Below are 13,938 nucleotides of genomic sequence, written 5' to 3' on the forward strand. Positions count from 1 at the left end.
TGATTGAGTGCTGCATCAGATGACCTGGCCTCCACAATCACCTGACCTCAACCCAATTGAGATGGTTTGGGGTGAGAGTGAAGGAAAAGCAGCCAACAAGTGCTCAGCATATGTGGGAACTCCTTCAAGACTGTTGGAAAAGCATTCCTCGTGAAGCTGGTTGAGAGAATGCCAAGAGTGTGCAAAGCTGCCATCAAGGGTGGCTACTTTGTGTAATGAACACAAGGGGAGATAGAGAGCTGGTTTCAAGCGCAGGGCGCAGTAGGTGTTTATTGTAAAGGACCACAGGAGGAGGCAGGTAGCTGGGTCCAGCGGCAGGCAGAAGGTCATACACAGGGGTTCCAAAAGGGCAACAGTACAGGCAGGGAAAAGGCTAGTTACGTAGTTCAGGAGATCAGGCAATAGGTAGATAACAGGAAATCCGATAGATTAAAGTACAGGCAGGGAATAGGCAAAAGGCATCGTTAGTGAAGCAGGCAAAAACTATCATACACAGGAAGAGTAACTCATGGGAAAAACAGAGCTCTGAAAGACGTGTGTCACAAAACAAACAATACCTCACTATGATGGTGTGCAAAGAACTGAACTGAATAGTGTGTGATAATGACATACAGGTCTGTGAACAGGTGATTGGGATCTGGAGAGTAATATGTGTTCAGGGGATCTATGTGTTTGAGAGTGTGAGTTGGAAGCAGACGTTACACTTTGAAGAATGTAAAATATAAGATATATTTAGATTTGTTTAACACCTTTTTGGTTACTACATGATTCCATATGTGTTATTTCATAGATTTGATGTCTTCACTATTATTCTACAATGTAGAAAATAGTGTCAAACTTTTGACTGCTACTGTATATCTACACGGTAGATGATTTATATGGGTTGGGCCAAGCCATTAGTTTAGATTGGCCGGTTGCAGTGCGGTACCGCCACAGGGAACACAATGCGTTTGAATCATTTAGCTTCATACTGTCATGATAAATGAATGTAGTTGGTAGCTGATAGCCTTGCTTCATCCTTAGAGCATTGGGCAAGTTGAGTGTTGCAACTGCCCTCTCACACACTACATTACCCAGTAGGCAGTGTGAAGCTAGGTGTGGAGCTAAAACCTATACCTCAGACAATGGGGCTGTGATTGCAATGTGAATATAATATGAAAATAGAATTAGCATCTACAAGACATCCATTCTTGTGGTAATTAAATTGCAGGTATGAACAGCTGTGGTTGGCTCAGCCTGCTCGCCTCTGTTTCTGCCTCACTGCACCTTTAAATTCTGTCTTAATAACTAACGGCCTTTGCTTTATTCATCTACACCGTCTCACACAAATCCTCCCCTTCATTCCCTACATGCTCCATATGGCGCCTGGCTTGTTTATGTTTTTAGAGCCTCTGCTTCCTCAACTTGAAAAATGCTGCCGTCAATTTTGTCGTCATCCCTCCCTTCTTCTCTCTCTCTCTCTTTCGCTCCCTCATGTTTTCTCTCTCTCTCTATTTGTTTGTGCATCGAGACGCAGAGCTCTCATTGTGATCTTCATCAGGCCAGTCGCCGGTACCTCCAGTTCAGCTAAGGAGACCTGTCTCTGTCGTAGCTGTCTACCTGTGTGGCTGTCTACAATACATCCCTCTATCATCCTTCCCTCCCTGCCTCCATCTCACTCTCTCCATCTCCCGTTCCCTTTCTCTTGTTCTGTCGATTCCTCTCTGATGCTCCTTGCTCCAGATAGTGACTCTAAACGGAAATTTTATTGGCAAGGCAGCCTCATAGTTTTACCAATGTGCTCCAGTATCAAACAGTTGTCATATAAAAAGCCCTTAATAACAGACACAAACATCAATAATGAACCATTTATGCTCATCCATGTAGCGCTGACGGTTCTTGGCAGAGAGCAGTGTGCCTGTCTGTCCTCCGGCCTGTCTGTCCTCCGGCCTGTCTGTCCTCGGGCCTGTCTGTCCTCCGGGCTGTCTGTCCTCCGGGCTGTCTGTCCTCCGGCCTGTCTGTCCTCCGGCCTGTCTGTCCTCCGGGCTGTCTGTCCTCCGGCCTGTCTGTCCTCCGGGTTGGACCTCCAAAACGTCTCCTCTCCTCAATGCCATGGGGAACATCCCAAATGTAACCCTTTTCACTACATAGCGGACTACTTATGAGTAGAGCCCTATGGATGCACTACATAAGGAATAGGGTGCCATTTGTGATGCATTCATGATAGTACTGTGGCTCTCCCTCCATAGGTGCATGACGAAAGGAGAGATGAGTGGGAGCGAGGCCAGTTCTCTGTTGTAGCGCCAGCCAGGGTGGACAGTAATTGTGAACCTCTGGGCATCCTTATGGGATCCTGTGCGTTCTGATCACTGGGACCTAATTGACACCAGTGTGCTTGCATGTGATGAGAGCACTGATCATGGCCCACACAGTGGACGACATCATACCATGCAAATCAATAAGTTCCTTTACCTTGCACTCCCAATCTGATCCTTAAAACATGAGAGAGGGAGGACACTAAGAGGTTCTCTTCAGTGAATGTCAATTCTCTGGCATTGGTCCCCAGCCTCCCATTCCCTCTTATCCACTTTCTAGTCCTATCATTTTCACATCGTGAATGGGCTGACTTCCAAGTGTTACATTTATCTATCCTTAAGCTTAAGATGCTGGGTGAAAATAACAGCAATTATTTAAACGACCACTAAGACAAAAACATTCACCTACACAATGTCTTATCAAAGCAGAACATCACGGAGCTCTACAGGGTGCTAATTATATATTATATATTATATATTATTATATTATATATTATTTTCTTTCCCTCCATGTTTTTCAGCTAACGCTCCACAGCTAAGAATGAGCCTGTTCAATCAATAGCTTAGTTTATTGCTTTGCCATTATTAGTGGTCCAACACGCTGTGTATCTATGACCATGACTGTAAACACCTTTAGGGAGGAAATCAGGCTAAGGCGTTATTTATGGTCAGGCAATAGAAGGGGGCGCTTATCAAGGATCCTTGGAGAGAAACAGGAAATTGAGTTTGTCCTGTGTAATGGTGGGTAGAGAGACAGGCAGACCAATCCCTTCCTATTAGCAGAGATGTGTTATTCATGAGGGCAAATTTAGTGTGAACTATGTTTCATTGATATTCTACATAGTCACTTCTCACTGTCTAGGGACCAGAACCATTTTATTTTCTTCATTTATTTATCTATTTCCCCTTCATTGACGGCTATGAATAAAGGGACTGGGTTACCGCTGGGTCACAGGGTCAACCGTCAGGACCAATAGCGGGCTGTTAAATCATTCTCCCCCGTAACGAGCTATTAACAGCATCTGTCATCAGCAACCAGGGAGAGAGACGGGCCTGGGTGGGTTGGTAGGGAGGGTAGGGTAGGGAGAGACACCGGTCCTGGGAGGGTGGGGAGAGAGAGAGAGAGACAAGCTCTAGGAGGGTGGGGAGAGAGACAGGCCCTGGGAGAGTGTGGAGAGAGAGAGACAAGCTCTAGGATGGTAGGGAGAGACACACCGGTCCTGGGAGGGTGGGGAGAGAGAGACAAGCTCTAGGAGGGTGGGGAGAGAGACAGGCCCTGGGAGGGTGTGGAGAGAGAGAGAGACAGGCTCTAGGAGGGTGGGGAGAGAGACAGGCCCTGGGAGGGTGTGGAGAGAGAGAGAGACAGGCTCTAGGAGGGTGGGGAGAGAGAGAGAGAGACAAGCTCTAGGAGGGTGGGGAGAGAGACAGGCCCTGGGAGGGTGTGGAGAGAGAGAGAGACAGGCTCTAGGAGGGTGGGGAGAGAGACAGGCCCTGGGAGGGTGTGGAGAGAGAGAGACAAGCTCTAGGATGGTAGGGAGAGACACACCGGTCCTGGGAGGGTGGGGAGAGAGAGAGACAGGCTCTAGGAGGGTGGGGAGAGAGAGAGAGACAGGCTCTAGGAGGGTGTGGAGAGAGAGAGAGACAGGCTCTAGGAGGGTGGGGAGAGAGAGAGAGACAGGCTCTAGGAGGGTGTGGAGAGAGAGAGACAAGCTTTAGGATGGTAGGGAGAGACACACCGGTCCTGGGAGGGTGTGGAGAGAGAGAGAGAGACAGGCTCTAGGAGGGTGGGGAGAGAGAGAGAGACAGGCTCTAGGAGGGTGTGGAGAGAGAGAGACAAGCTTTAGGATGGTAGGGAGAGACACACCGGTCCTGGGAGGGTGTGGAGAGAGAGAGAGAGACAGGCTCTAGGAGGGTGGGGAGAGAGACAGGCCCTAGGAGGGTGTGGAGAGAGAGAGACAAGCTTTAGGATGGTAGGGAGAGACACACCGGTCCTGGGAGGGTGGGGAGAGAGAGAGAGACAGGCTCTAGGAGGGTGGGGAGAGAGAGAGAGACAGGCTCTAGGAGGGTGGGGAGAGAGAGAGAGACAGGCTCTAGGAGGGTGTGGAGAGAGAGAGACAAGCTTTAGGATGGTAGGGAGAGACACACCGGTCCTGGGAGGGTGTGGAGAGAGAGAGAGAGACAGGCTCTAGGAGGGTGGGGAGAGAGACAGGCCCTGGGAGGGTGTGGAGAGAGAGAGAGACAGGCTCTAGGAGGGTGGGGAGAGAGACAGGCCCTGGGAGGGTGTGGAGAGAGAGAGACAAGCTCTAGGAGGGTGGGGAGAGAGACAGGCCCTAGGAGGGTGTGGAGAGAGAGAGACAAGCTTTAGGATGGTAGGGAGAGACACACCGGTCCTGGGAGGGTGGGGAGAGAGAGAGAGACAGGCTCTAGGAGGGTGGGGAGAGAGAGAGAGACAGGCTCTAGGAGGGTGGGGAGAGAGAGAGAGACAGGCTCTAGGAGGGTGGGGAGAGAGAGAGAGACAGGCTCTAGGAGGGTGGGGAGAGAGACAGGCCCTGGGAGGGTGGGGAGAGAGACAGGCCCTGGAAGGGTGTGGAGAGAGATGGGCCCTGGGAAGGTGGTGAGAGAGACGGGCCCTGGGATGGTGTGCAGAGAGACGGGCCCTGGGAGGGTGGGGAGAGAGACGGGCCCTGGGATGGTGTGCAGAGAGACGGGCCCTGGGAGGGTGGGGAGAGAGACGGGCCCTGGGAGGGTGGGGAGAGAGACAGGCCCTGGAAGGGTGTGGAGAGAGATGGGCCCTGGGAAGGTGGTGAGAGAGACGGGCCCTGGGATGGTGTGCAGAGAGACGGGCCCTGGGAGGGTGGGGAGAGAGACGGGCCCTGGGATGGTGTGCAGAGAGACGGGCCCTGGGGGGGGGGGGAGAGAGACGGGCCCTGGGAGGGTGGGGAGAGAGACAGGCCCTGGAAGGGTGTGGAGAGAGATGGGCCCTGGGAAGGTGGTGAGAGAGACGGGCCCTGGGATGGTGTGCAGAGAGACGGGCCCTGGGAGGGTGGGGAGAGAGACGGGCCCTGGGAGGGTGGGGAGAGAGACGGGCCCTGGGATGGTGTGCAGAGAGACGGGCCCTGGGAGGGTGGGGAGAGAGACGGGCCCTGGGATGGTGTGCAGAGAGACGGGCCCTGGGAGGGTGGGGAGAGAGACGGGCCCTGGGATGGTGTGCAGAGAGACGGGCCCTGGGAGGGTGGGGAGAGAGACGGGCCCTGGGAGGGTGTGCAGAGAGACGGGCCCTGGGAGGGTGGGGAGAGAGATGGGCCCTGGGAGGGTGGGGAGAGACGGCCCTGGGAGGGTGGGGAGAGAGACGGGCCCTGGGAGGGTGGGGAGAGAGATGGGCCCTGGGAGGGTGGGGAGAGAGACGGGCCCTGGGAGGGTGGGGAGAGAGACGGGCCCTGGGAGGGTGGGGAGAGAGACGGGCCCTGGGAGGGTGGGGAGAGACGGCCCTGGGAGGGTGGGGAGAGAGACGGGCCCTGGGAGGGTGTGCAGAGAGACGGGCCCTGGGAGGGTGGGGAGAGAGACGGGCCCTGGGAGGGTGGTGAGAGACGGGCCCTGGGAGGGTGGGGAGAGACGGCCCTGGGAGGGTGGGGAGGATAGGGGAGGGTGGGTGGGGGGTAGAGGGAGGGAGTGACGAGAGTCGTCACCAGAAATAGCTGTGGTGCTACATTTCCAGAAACACATTATCTCTCTTTCAGAACCTCTTTTATTCCGCTGTGTTCCAATAGGCATTATTGGCATATCTACACTTGTGTGTCCAAAGTTATTTATATAATACAACTTAGGCTGAATGACTCATTGTGTGAGCAAACAATGCCGTTATCATAATGACACACATTCATTTCCTGCATTTTTATTTGATGACGGCTGTAGTGCACCGTCTTATTTAGCTCCTCTCTGTTTAAATCAATCTGTCTGTCAATAGCTCTCCTAACAAACATCTGTCAACTCTGACTATATCCACATGATCTGTCTAAGTCATTCCTAGAAAACCTTTTCTGTCTGCCTGTTGTGTGTGACTGCATGCATGTGCGTGTGTATACGTGTGTCTGCATTTTGTGTATCCACAATGGCTCAGGGGGTGATAAGATTGGTTAAGTGGCAGGTGCGAAGCGCCAGGTCTCTAGTGGCAATAGTCTAGCTGATGCCAGCTGCGGAGGAGACAGCCGTCGCGCCATGCCACTGTGCCACAGCATGCCGCCGTTCCCTGAGTGGAGCTGAAAGTAGATTGAGGGTGGAGCTCACACATTCCCTCCCTTCTCTCACACCAGAGACAAAGAGACACAGACAAGCTCAGTGGTTATTTTAAGCAGCTCCATGGCATCTACATCAACAGCTCCCGTGTCTCTCTGCTACAGGAGAGGAGTGATGCTAAACAGAAACAGATACTGGTCCAAGGGGAGGTTGTGAAAGGAGAGGACAGGAGATATAATGTTAAGCCACTCTACTGCACTGTTCCTTTCTCTCTATCTCAGGCGTTGATAAGGAATTGATAAAATGGTAGAAGCAGTCATTTAGGGGAACATATTCATCTGAGTAAAGAATCAATTACTGGGTTCTGACATGCTGGGGAAGGGGGAGACGAGGGAGGGGCGGAGATGGGGAAGACAGAGGAGATACGGGAGGGGGGAATCTTTATGTAGGAAACTTGATTAGCATCTGGGCCACTGATTCAGATTGTTTCCCTATCTAAGTAGGATCTACGCCTCTCTCTCCCCTCCCCCTCTCTTGCTTTCTCTCGCTCTCATCATTTTCCAGTGTCATGGCTGATGCTGATACCTAGTTCTATGACATGCGTGAAGCAAAATGGAAATAAAGATAGCACAAGGGCCGGGAAAGTATAATATAATGACAGGCCTTATTGCGACGGCAGCTTTGAGAGGTGAAAGGAAGAGGCATTGGATGGATAATGGAATAGATAAGGAAACCATTCTACCTGAGCCATTCAATGATTCATAGCTTGAACATAGTTTTTCTTAAATAAAAAGCATCCAAAAAGCAATGTAGTCCACACAAAGTGGAGCAGGGTGAAACTGTAGTATGACATAAACAGTGCTGTTTGCGTTAGGAGATAAATGCCAATAATGTACATGAAAATGCATCAGTATACATTATAATGGAAAAAGGCAAGCCAAAGTATAGTATACATTGGTAAATAGAAAATATCTCAAAATGATGAATGTAAAGCTGTTTTTAAATAGGCTACATTGTGATACATTGAAATATTCCTCAAACAGGGTGATGCGTTTACTCTCTCTGAGTCTGTGTATTTGTTTGATATATCCTTATTTATTTCCCAGGAGCAATGCAGCATGTCTCCTCTCATTCAGTCAAAGAGCAAGTGCCATGCTCAATACATCTCCATGTAAATATTATAGCGAAAAAGGAAATTGGGGAGTGAGAGAGGGAGAGAGAGAAATAGACAAACAGAAAAAGAGTGGCATGTAAAGTGGAAGTAAAAGACCACTATTTGATTGGGAAGTTTCCTCTCACAACAATGTAAGTTGTTTTTTCTGTACTTGTGACTGAAATATCAAGTTCCATTTTGTAATCATCTTGTTTTCCTCCTAGACATTTCTCTTGGCTTTGTGAAAGGTACGAGTATAGTGCTTTACTGGTAGGCCTACAGTATGAGTGGGGGATGCGTGCCCCAATGTGGTGAACCATCAAATGTGTCCTGACACTGATGCCACTCTGCTGCAAGGGCAGAGAGGGCAGTGGCTATGCCGTGTCCTCTGACCAAAATGCATAGTCCTTTCCCCTCCGGCACTATGACGCCATATGCACCTGTACACAACACATGACTATCAAGGACTCTTCCAAATCTGTGACGGAGGGGAAAGGACTATGTGTGTGTTCCACAAAGGATGACAGTGAAGTGCAGTGTACTCTGATACTGTTAAACAGTTTTACACACAGTTCTTTAGCCTATTTATTGTTCCCCAATGTTCAACCTTGAGAGGACCTGTATTCGGGAGCATGTTTGCATGGTGGATTGAGAAGATGCACAGTTAGTCAGTTGACAAACAGGATTACAGGGCCTGCTCTGGGGAGCGGAGAGGCTTCTGCCCCTGTTCAAGTAGCATGATGCACGGCACACCGCTCCTCTCTTCTACTCCAGACACACTGACAATTACCGCTGAAGGTCAGTGAAGTCAGAAGCTGAATGTCACAGTTTAGACACAGTTTTGGGAGGAGGAGGAATATTCAAATAAATATGCTTGTCTATGCTGTCTCCTGTCCTGAAAAATAGTAATTCCCTGCTCCTGAATTCCAGTGTAGCAGCCCTGGGATTAGGTAGCAGCGAGTTAAAAGGCAACAGAAACGTATCGATTAGAGGGAGTGAATCAGAGTGCCATGGTGCCTTGAATAATAAATTGAAGGGGACACAGCCACCGCTTGTCAAATGGGGATTCTCATTACGAGGGGATAGACTCCTGCTTTTCTCCCGTTGGTTGATTCCCCCTGTAGATAAGCTGATGGATAAGTCACACCATGGGGCCATGGAAGCGTGTCACCAAACATCAGGAAGTCTGACTGTCTCTGAGAAACTTAACATAAGTTTAAGTGAGCATTCCGCAGCCCATTTATCCCCCACCCCACCTTTTGACAGGTATTTTCTAATCCTTGCAGTAAAGGACTGGTTAATGAGAGGGCATTTATAGCACCAACTCTCTCTCTCTCTCTCTCTCTCTCTCTCTCTCTCTCTCTCTCTCTCTCTCTCTCTCTCTCTCTCTCTCTCTCTCTCTCTCTCTCTCTCTCTCTCAGTAGAGTTGTACTAAGCTGGAGAACAGAGATGAACTGCTTCATAATAATACTATGTCATAGAGGTGAGGAAATATTGGAAGACTGAGAAAACTGAAATGTGTGTGCAGGAGGCGGTACATGAACAAAAAGGACCCATACTGTAATATAGGTCCAATCAGACTTCCTGAGATACTAGATTCAGCGACCGACTGAAACTCATGTTATTGTTTGGGCTGATCTTGAACAGACTCTAAGAGCAAGACAGGCCTCAGTCTGTTACCGACTTAGACACCAGATGATTTGGAGTTGTGGATACCGAAAATCTATGATAGCAACAGGTCACATGAGTCATCTATCAGGCCAGAATACATTTTTCTCTCTTATATGGATATATCTGACAGTCTCTCTCTGGTCTGGCCTCCCTACATCATCCCTCATACTGTTTACTCCTGACATGGCTTTCTCCATATCTCCCATCTCCTTTATCATCCTACCCCCTTGCCCGTCCCTTCTTCCTAGTCAATATCTCACTCTTTTATCACTTTGATTCCACTTACAGTATTTCTCCTCTCCCCCCAACTCATCTTTCTCGACTTCCTCGAAAATAATATTCCAAAAATCATTCTTCTTTCCTTTCAAGTCCCGAAATAGACATCAAAGTCAGACGGCAGAATTTCAATTCAGAATCAAATCCCCAGTCTAAATGTAGCTACCTCCTCTAATTCATTTCGCTCTCTCTGTCCTCTCTCCAGGCTGCGGGCTAGAGTTCCTGCTGGTTCTCTGTGGTCTGGAGCTTTCCTGGTCCTGCCCACACCACTGTATCTGCTACACCGCGCCCAGTACCGTCAGCTGCCAGGCACACAACTTTCTGTCCGTCCCCGAAGGCATTCCCCCGCACAGCGAGCGCATCTTCCTGCAGAACAACAAGATCCACCGGCTGCTGCAGGGCCACTTCAGCCCCACCACGGTCACACTGTGGATCTACTCCAACAACATCACCTACATCGAGCCCTCCACATTCCACGGCTTTGCCCAGCTGGAGGAGCTGGACCTGGGGGACAACCGTCACCTGCGTTCCCTGGCTGCAGACACCTTCCATGGGCTGGGCCGGCTCCATGCTCTGCACCTGTACCGCTGTGGGCTCAGTGCGCTGCCCAGTAACATCTTCCAGGGGCTACGCAATCTGCAGTATCTCTACCTACAGGTACGTTGGCCACTGGGGCTCTATGACACTTTTAGTCAAACAAAACAATGCTGCATTTTACATTTGAAAATACAATATAGAGTACCAGTCAAAAGTTTGGACACACCTACTCATTCCAGGGTTTTTCGTTATTTTTTATATTTTCTACATTGTAGAATAATAGTGAAGATATCACAACTATGAAATAACACATATGGAATCAGGTAGTAACCAAAAAAGTGTTAAATAAATACAAATATTTTATATTGGAGATTCTTCAAAGTAGCCACCCTTTGCCTTGATGATAGCTTTGCACACTCTTGGCATTCTCTCAACCAGCTTCATGAAGTAGTCACCTGGAATGCATTTCAATTAACAGGTGTGCATTGTTAAAATTTAATTTGTGGAATTTCTTTCCTTCTTAATGCATTTGTGCCAATCAGTTGTGTTGTGACAAGGTAGGAGTGGTATACAGAAGAAATCCCTATTTGGTAAAAGACCAAGTCCATATTATGGCAAGAACAGCTTAAATAAGCAAAGAGAAACAACAGTCCATAATTACTTTAAGACATGAAGGTCAGTCAATCCTGAAAATTTCCAGAACTTTGTGCGCAAAAAAATTCAAGAACAAGTGCGCAAAAACCAGCAATATCATGAAACTAGCTCTCATGAGGACCCCCTCAGGAAAGGAAGACCCAGAGTTACCTCTGCTGCAGAGGATAAGTTCATTAGAGTTAACTGCCTCAGAAGTTGCAGCCCAAATAAATTCAAGTAAACAGACACATCTCAACATCAACTGTTTAGAGGAGACTGCGTGAATCAGGCCTTCATGGTCGAATTGCTGCAAAGAAACCACTACTAAAGGACACCAATAATAAGAAGAGACTTGCTTGGGCCAAGAAACAAATTTGGGCCAAGAAACAAATTCCAAATTTGAGATTTTGGTTCCAACCGCCGTGCCGTTGTGAGACGCAGAGAAGGAGAACGGATGATCTCCGCATGTGTGGTTCCCACCATGAAGCATAGAGGAGGAGGTGTAATGTGTGGGGGTGCTTTGATGGTGACACTGTCTGTGATTTATTTAGAATTCAAGGCACACTTAACCAGCATGGCTACCACAGCTTTCTGCAGCGATACGCCTTCTCATCTGGTTTTTGCTTAGTGGGACTATCTATTGTTTTTCAACAGAACAATGACCCAAAATACACCTCCAGGCTGTTTAAGGACTATTTGACCAAGAAGGAGAGTGATGGAGTGCTGCAGCAGATGACCTGGCCTCCACAATCACCCGACCTCAACCCAATTGAGATGGTTTGGGATGAGTTGGACTGCAGAGTGAAGGAAAAGCAGTCAACAAGTGCTCAGCATATGTGGGAACTCCTTCAAGACTGTTGGAAAGGATTCCGGATTAAGCTGTTTGAGAGAATGCCAAGAGTGTGCAAAGCTGTCATCAACGCAAAAGGGGTATATTTGATTTGTTTAACAGTTTTTTGGTTACTACATGATTCCACATGTGTTATTTCATAGTTTTGATGTCTTCACTATTGTTCTACAATGTAGAAAAAAGTCCAAATAAAGAAAAACCCTTGAATGAGTAGGTGAGTCCAAACTTTTGACTGGTACTGTATATACCCAGGGCTGTTAAGCTTTATTTTCTCTGTCTACTTTATAGTAGCCACATACCTTATAACCAAACAACATGTTGGGAACTACAGTGTTACAGAGTACCGTAGGTGTATAACCTCTCCATTTTGCTGTGTTTGGCTGTTCTCAGGATAATCACCTGGAGTTCCTGCAGGATGACATCTTTGTGGACCTCCACAACCTGAGCCACCTGTTCCTGCATGGGAACCGTCTGTGGTCACTGCACCAGAACACCTTCCGGGGGCTGGGGGCCCTGGACCGCCTGCTGCTGCACCACAACCAGCTGCAGTGGGTGGACCGCCTGGCCTTCCACGACCTGCGTCGCCTCACCACCCTCTACCTGTTTAACAACTCACTGACCGAGCTGTCTGGAGACTGCCTGGCACTGCTGCCTGCCCTGGAGTACCTGCGCCTCAACGACAACCCCTGGGAGTGTGACTGCAAGGCCCTGTCGCTGTGGGACTGGCTCAAACGCTTCAGAGGTTCTACTTCATCCGTAGGCTGTCAGGCCCCGGCCGAGCTGGCTGGGAGGGACCTCAAGCAGCTCCGCAAGGAGGACTTCCCCAACTGCTCTGGCTCTGAGTCCCTGCACCAGAGCAAGACCTGGGCCGGGACTGATAAGGTGTCACTGAAGAAGGAGCCACATCCAGTGCCACCGCCTCACTCCCACCCCCACCGTCCTCACCACAACGAGTCACCACACTATCCCTCGCCACCCTCGCCTCTGCCCCATCCACCCCCGTCTGTAAGCGGGGAGGACACGGGATCAGAGGGACAACCTGGGGTGGCGCCCCCTCAGAGGCCAGGCCGCGCTCGGAACTGCACCCGCCAGCGCGTCAGGGGAGGCAAGGGGAAGGGGCAGAATGAGGTGCATACCTTAAAGGAGATGACCGATAAGGAGTATTCCTCGCCCGATTTTGAAGGGGGCAAATATGACCACACGTCCCCGGATGGCACGGTCACGCGAAGGAAGCATAAGTGCCCTCCCCGGACCACTGTTCGCCCCCCTAGTGGGGTGCAACAAGCCACCAATAGGGCCACATTCTCCCAGCCCTTAATTCATCTCAATGCCATAATGGGAGCTTTGTTGCCCATGACCATTGCCCATATTCTCCGCTGACCTAGAGGGAGGGATAGGTACTGGCTAAACGACAACAGTGCAGTCCTTAGACCTGCTCTAGCTCCTGCACAACAAGGTCTGTGTGTGTGTGTACTTTGTGTGTGTGGTTGTGTGTGTAAAACATTGTGTAGGGAGCTGTTTAGACTCTGAAATAGACTTTCAAACATCAACATCAAATGTGGGACGGGGATGTGTGAGGGATGGGGATGTGTGAGGGATGGGGATGTGTGAGGGATGGGGAGTGAGGAAAGACGAAAGGAAAACATAGAACACGCTTGCACTGCCACTGTTGCCATTATGTTCTCATTTCCTGTTGTCTTGGTCTCTTTCTGTCTGAGTTCTGTCTTCGACTCTGCTGAAGCACAGATAACGAAACTTTTTGGGGGAAAAAAGAGATGGTGAAATGCAGCAATTTAGCTATGAGACAGATAAGCTCTAAGGAAAACGTGTTGAAGCCAGCTTTAATTATCAGTTCACAGTTTGTAAATCCTTATTGAGGGGTGAAACAGAAAACAGATGACGTGGTGAAAGAAACCATCACAGAGAAGTCTAGCCCAATCCTGTGTTTCATATTATTTGCCAAATGTTATTTATTACATTCATTGCCAATAGCTGCTGCATAGAATTGGGCCACCGAGGTATTCGAGGGTATTGCTCATCAACAGGGAGATAAGCAGGAAGCTGCCCGGTCATAAATCCTAATTCCATATCAGAACAGGAATGTGCAACGCTCACTTCTTAGCAGAAGTCATGGAAAACTACAGAAACAGCAGTGCAAAGAGCAGCACACACACAGACCAGTCAGCTCCAGCTACAGTATGAAAACTAGGTAACTTCTGCTCCATGCCCTGGTAACGTTGACCCCCGAGCTACATATCTAGGTATACATCTTCTGCCTACTTTACAGTATT

At 49.3% G+C, this 13,938-nt stretch overlaps 1 protein-coding gene across 1 annotated transcript; it reads left to right on the top strand.

Annotated features, from left to right (window-relative positions):
- Positions 1–6,402: 6,402 nt before the first annotated feature.
- rtn4rl1b (reticulon 4 receptor-like 1b) lies at positions 6,403–13,027 on the top strand. Its single transcript, XM_038961754.1, has 4 exons — positions 6,403–6,438; positions 6,605–6,736; positions 9,790–10,284; positions 12,038–13,027. The coding sequence occupies exons 1-4, from the start codon at positions 6,403–6,405 to the stop codon at positions 13,025–13,027; spliced, it is 1,653 nt and encodes a 550-aa protein (XP_038817682.1).
- Positions 13,028–13,938: the final 911 nt, after the last annotated feature.

This window comes from Salvelinus namaycush, chromosome 23 (assembly GCF_016432855.1).
Source record: "Salvelinus namaycush isolate Seneca chromosome 23, SaNama_1.0, whole genome shotgun sequence".
NCBI classification, from domain to species: domain Eukaryota; kingdom Metazoa; phylum Chordata; class Actinopteri; order Salmoniformes; family Salmonidae; genus Salvelinus; species Salvelinus namaycush.